This window comes from Zonotrichia leucophrys, chromosome 1, assembly GCF_028769735.1.
Source record: "Zonotrichia leucophrys gambelii isolate GWCS_2022_RI chromosome 1, RI_Zleu_2.0, whole genome shotgun sequence".
Classification (NCBI taxonomy): Eukaryota; Metazoa; Chordata; class Aves; order Passeriformes; family Passerellidae; genus Zonotrichia; species Zonotrichia leucophrys.
Window position 1 is genome coordinate 70,300,327 of NC_088169.1, and position 5,555 is coordinate 70,305,881.

At 46.5% G+C, this 5,555-nt stretch overlaps 1 protein-coding gene and 2 non-coding genes across 3 annotated transcripts; all 3 read right to left on the reverse strand.

Moving 5' to 3' along the window:
• Positions 1–229: 229 nt before the first annotated feature.
• RPL21 (ribosomal protein L21) lies at positions 230–5,106 on the reverse strand. The gene is made up of 6 exons (XM_064716915.1): positions 4,968–5,106; positions 3,487–3,565; positions 2,861–2,922; positions 1,731–1,843; positions 913–1,063; positions 230–366 (listed from the first exon to the last, which is right to left on the reverse strand). Exons 2-6 carry the CDS (start codon positions 3,551–3,553, stop codon positions 277–279), a joined length of 483 nt encoding a protein of 160 aa, XP_064572985.1. The 5' UTR covers positions 3,554–3,565; positions 4,968–5,106; the 3' UTR covers positions 230–276.
• On the reverse strand, positions 1,534–1,666 carry LOC135455947 (small nucleolar RNA SNORA27). Its single transcript, XR_010442427.1, has one exon. It is a non-coding gene; the product is annotated as a small nucleolar RNA SNORA27 (small nucleolar RNA).
• LOC135455868 (small nucleolar RNA SNORD102) lies at positions 2,041–2,121 on the reverse strand. Its single transcript, XR_010442410.1, has one exon. It is a non-coding gene; the product is annotated as a small nucleolar RNA SNORD102 (small nucleolar RNA).
• Positions 5,107–5,555: the final 449 nt, after the last annotated feature.

The window sequence follows — 5,555 nt, forward strand, 5'->3', positions numbered from 1 at the left end:
CCCTCATAATAGCTCATGATCATTACTAAGCAGTAGCAAATTTCAGTGTTCCTAGCATTTATCATCTATATAGATGATGAAATTCGTCAGCAAAAGCTGCAGATGATTTAAATGACTAAGCATCATGGTAAATGCAAGCTAAATAAATAAACTTCAATAAAAGGTTTCTAAAGCATCTGTTCAAGCAAAAAAGCCCCAAACCCAACTAAATGAATCAGCCACAATCACATACACTTGTCCAAAACCATATCTTTAAGTTTATTTTTTAAACATACATTATGCCATGAATTCATAAGGAATTGGCTCCAGCAGCTCTGGATCCTTGCCATTAGTTCTCACAAAGTGTGCTTCTCTTGGTGGAGCAGGCTGTAAACAGAAGAAAAGCATCTTTTCAGAAAATAACATTTTGTCAACTATTTAGCGCATTATTATATAAACATTACAGCAATTTTACCATTCCTAGTCTCATAAATTTGATTCAAAGAGCAGCAATAAGAAAATTATCTGCCAGAAAATGTGCCTGACTCTTGCTACTGAATTAAAAAACCTATGCTTTATTCTCTGCAGCTCATCAACCCAATGAACAGAGTGATGTATCCTGCAGCTCCAGAAGCAATAGCTATTATCTCTTCTCTGAAGTCTGGTTATTAATTCTTTCCTTCAAGGCTTACAACAGAACCTGTTGCAACTAAAAATTCACCTATAAAGCAAAGACTCTACTGACCCTAAAACTATCCAGAGCTGCTGCTGCAGCCTTTGTTCAAGGCTACACCTACAATTTTCATCCGGCACAGAGCAGTGCTCAGCCACAAACATCCAGACAGGCTAAATGCCGACGCACTGCATGAGGCCACTACTCCAAGAACGCAGTCATCTCCTGCTCAAGGACTGTGACCTCAACAGAAACATTACCTGGCGTTTCAGCTGAACCCAAATGCCTTTTTCTTTTGCTTCCTTTTTCTTCCTTTCATTTTCCTTCACACGCTGCAGAAAGCTGTCTCTGCTCTTGGAATGTTTAATATGCTCTATACGCACATTAATTCTCTTGGCCAGGATCTTGCCCCTAAGAAAGGCAGGCAACTTTTAATCTTCACTTGAAAAAGGTCACATTAAATCAAGACTTACAGACCTTACAGAACTAACTCCATAAGTTCAATTACAGATCATTTTTCTTTAAAGGGCAATACCTAAAAACACAGCTGCAGATGCATCACATGTAACTTACACATAACTAAAAGCTTATAATTATATAACAATGTAATAAATAACAATGTGCTGACAATTTCAGATTAAAATTGTGGAGAATACATAGTTTTAGCCTCTTAGCATACAAACAAGTAATTTTATTACCAATGCACAACAGTCCAGCTCCTGGAACCAAAAAAAACCCCTATTTTTTTTTTTTTACTAAACTGTACAAAATTCAGCTGGATATATCTACATACTAGTATTTAAAAAGGGCTTCAATGCCAGCACACTGGCTGAGAAGCCCTGCTAGGTAATGTGACTTTAGGTGCCGGTAAGAGAAACAAAAAATGTTTCCTCTGACAGGATCCAAGTCAAATGAGCATCATTTGCTTGGGTTATAAAAAGGAAGTACACTTTACCCACCTTGAATGACCAATCAAGACAAGATCTGTCTAACTGGTAAAGTGAAAGGAGGGTGCAACCACAGTTCAACTTTCTCAAATACCAAGTACAATTTCAATACATAGGATTTCATTACTTACTTAACCTGCTTGTTAACAATAATGCCCACAGCGTGCTGAGTAACATTATACACCCTTCCAGTCTTGCCATGGTAACACTTGTGGGGCATGCCTTTTTGAACAGTACCCATGCCCTGTTAAGAAACATAAAGGGGAAAAAAAAAAAGGAGGGAGAGGGGAAAAAAAGGGTTTTTCTTTAAGTAATTTAAAGTATACATTTCAAATTATTTGAGATTTATTACAAAATATTCCCATTTTACCCCAAAGTTGGAATTCATCAACATGCATTGTGCATCTGAAGACTACCAAATTTTGCTACGTTAGTTCTGGTAGCTTTCAGTGTCGGTGAAATGACAGATCACTTTGCTTTCAAGACAAGCAAGCAATCACAAGAGACATTCATCATCAAGCTCCAGCGCATGAGGAAGTGTCAATTCTGAACAATACGTTCTCCAAGTCAAACAACAAACTAGCAAATTAAACACCATCTTCTGTGTGGCTGCTACAAGAACATGGCATTCCAAATGAAACCAAAGGATTCAACCAAACAGGAATCCTTGATGAAAGGCTTTCACATTCACTGCAACTCAGTTGTTAAAAAAAAGTTGACAGTTAAAAAAAGTTTAAAAAAAAAACCCAGTTGACTTAAAAAAAGTCCTAATATATACCAAGTGATGGGAAATGATGCTTCACTGTTCTCCCCTTTATTAATATATATGATGTATCCTCCCATTTATTTCTTGATTTCTAGTTTTAGTATAGCTTTGCAATCACCTAGCTATGAACCCCCCACCACAAATCATGGCTCATAACAGAATATCAACCAAGTGACAGCTGAGGCTCCTAGGAAAGCTGTGCCAGTAGCCAATTCAAATATTGGCTATGGCATACTTCCCTTTTGCAGCTGAACACACCAAAACAAAGCACACCCAAATTATATGTATCTACAAAACTCCACACACACCAGCATGTGACACTGAAGTGCTACTACTGGTTCAGTAGCACTGTCATTCCAATATTGCTCCCTAAGTGAGCACAGGCACTTGTGTTGGCAAATGTGACCCAAGCACAAGAGCCCACCCCCAAGGAGCTGGAGACTGCTCAGGACCACACTGCTTCAGCTTGTAGTCACACAGCACTGCAGAAAGTACCTTGATATCCACTATGTCACCCTTCTTGTAGATCCGCATATAGGTAGCCAGAGGGACCACTCCTGTTAAGAGATACAAATTTGGATACTTAGGAAGCCTGGAATTTCACACACACATAAAAAGGATGAGGGACACAGATCATGCATATGATACAGTTTTCCTAAATACCTCAAAAATCAAACCACGCTTTTTTAAAGCAGTAATCACACACTTCACACACTTCAAATTTTTAAAATGCCCAGCTAAAGAAAAACCAGATTTGTCTTCCAAATGCCAAAATTGAAGAGACGTTAAACTATTTAATTTAGCAATATAAATGCAACTGCTTATTGATCAGAGGAAAAACCCCTCTATGTTTTAAGTAACTGCTGAAATACTTTCCTCACCTTCAGATTAATTTTCAAGCACTGACAGAATTAGCACTGCGGCTACTGTCAAACAACGAGAATAACAAAGCATTTGTAGTTAAGAGCTCAGAGCTCTGTGTATAGTTCCACAGAGTTTTCAGCCCAAGTTGTCAGGAATCCCTTGGCACAAGGCCTTGTTTCACAGCCCATCCCCAGGGAGTGCAGCTGTCCATCAGGGCAGTGAGTGGATGCAGTGCTGGCACTGCCAGGGACACTCACCATGCTTGCGGAAGGGCCTGGAGAACATGTAACGCGTCCCCCTCCTCTTTCCCTTTGTGTTCGTCATTTTGGCTGGTTACTGTGAAAAATGAAGGCAAATTATTCACAACTACCATTCACTCACCACTAAGTTGACAGAATTTTCAGGTATTTCAGATTAATGGAGTCTTTAAGCCTATTCAGAATGCCACTGCTTCAATTCAAGCAATGGGATTCACTTAGGCATCCAAAGAAATCAGAGCTTACTCAGGTTAGAATGGATGCCAGCAAGGTACCCAGTTTAACTCCTGCTTACAGCAAAGTCTACTGAGGTCAAGCCAAGCTACTCAAGAACTTTCTCCGCTCAGGTCTTGAAACTTGACTGGATAAAAGTTCTTGAGCAGGACCAAAGAATATTCAGAATTAGAAGGGACCCACAAGGACCAACTCTTGGCTCTGTTGACAACACCAGAAGAGTCACAGCATGTAACTGAGAGCATTGTTCAGAAGATTATTGAAGTCTCTAGGGCTGGTGCTGTGACCAGCTTCCCCAGGGAGCCCATTCCAGTGTTCAACCACCCTTGGGGTGAAAAACCAAACCCTGATACCCAAATTAAAACCTTTCCTGACACATCTTCATGCCACTTCCTCGGGTCCCATCTCTGGTCACCACAAAGATCAGCGACTGCCTTTCCACTTCCACTCATGCAGAAGCTGTAGCAATGAGGAGCAGCTACTCCTTGTATTACTTTCCCCCAAGACCTTACTGCACAGCCTTCCCCGGGAGCATATTTGGAGGCCTGGCTGTTGCCATTAACATTATTCTCCTTATATCCAGTCTGAGCTTCTCCAGACTTCAGCTGGTTGTTCCATGCTCCTTTCACATGCCCTTGCCAGGCACCAGGAGACATCCTCTCGCTGTGAGATGTCCCTCGATGACACCCCTGCCCCGTTCCCTAAGCCTCTCCTTACAAGGCATCCGTAAGGCAGGATCCCCACCACATTTACAGGCCACTATTACATCTGACACAAGGCTCACATGCTCCGCAGGCCTACGCGGCCATCCCGGCCTTGCGGCCCCGACGAGCCGCCCCTGTGCCGCCTTCCCTGCCCCGGCCTTCCCGCCGGGGCGCGGGGCCCGCAGCCACGTGCTGCAGCGCTGCTGCTCCGCACCAGCTCCCGCCGCGGGCCTCAGCGGCCCTGCCTCCCTCAGCACCCCTCTGCCTCCCTCAGCACCCCCCTGCCTCCCTCCCTCAGCACCCTCTGCACCGCCATCCCACCCGCCCCCCGCAATCCGCCCGGCACCGCCACCCGCAACCCGCGGCCTCCTCGCTCCCCCATTCCCCGCCCCAGGAAGGCCGTGGTGCTCCCATCAGAGCCGGCGGCCCCCCGCCTGCCCCCGCCGGCAGCAGGAGCCCTCCGGCCGCGTCCCCGCTCCGTGTCCCCGGCACCCCGCGTCCCAAGCGCGTCCCCCGGAGCGGCGGAGGGGCGCGGGCGCTCACCGTGCGTGCGCACAAAATGGCGCCCCGGCTCCAAAAGAAGGGGGCGGTGCCGCGCCCGCCCTTAACAGCGGGGCCTCGGCGGGGCTGCCCGCGCCGCGCCTGACGGGAAGGGAACGGCCTGGGGAGCAGCCAGCCCCGGGATGCTGGTCCCGAAAAACAGCAACGGCACAAGGCGGATCCTGCGGCTAAAGCAGGGACTAACGCCGCGGGTTTCAGGGCTGTGCATGTGTTTTCATGGCAACGGGCAGAAAGCGATGCACAGGAAGTTCCAGCTGAACGCGAGGAAGAGCTTGTTTCCTGTGCGGTGACCGCGCACTGGAACAGAGCGCCCAGAGAGGTTGTGGAGCCTCTCTCACTGGAGATATTAAAGAACTGTCCGGACGCAATGCTGTGCCATGTGCTGTGGCACGGCCCTGCGGGAGCAGGGAGTCTGGACCAGATGCCCCTTCCAGCCTGAGGCACCCTGTGGCTCTGAGATGGGGGTGGGACAGGTCTGAAGGCGGGGCTGTCGGGAACAGGGAAAACAAGCGATGTGTCTGTCAGGGATCCCGAGGACCGAGTCCTGCGGTGAGCCGCTGGCCCGCCGGC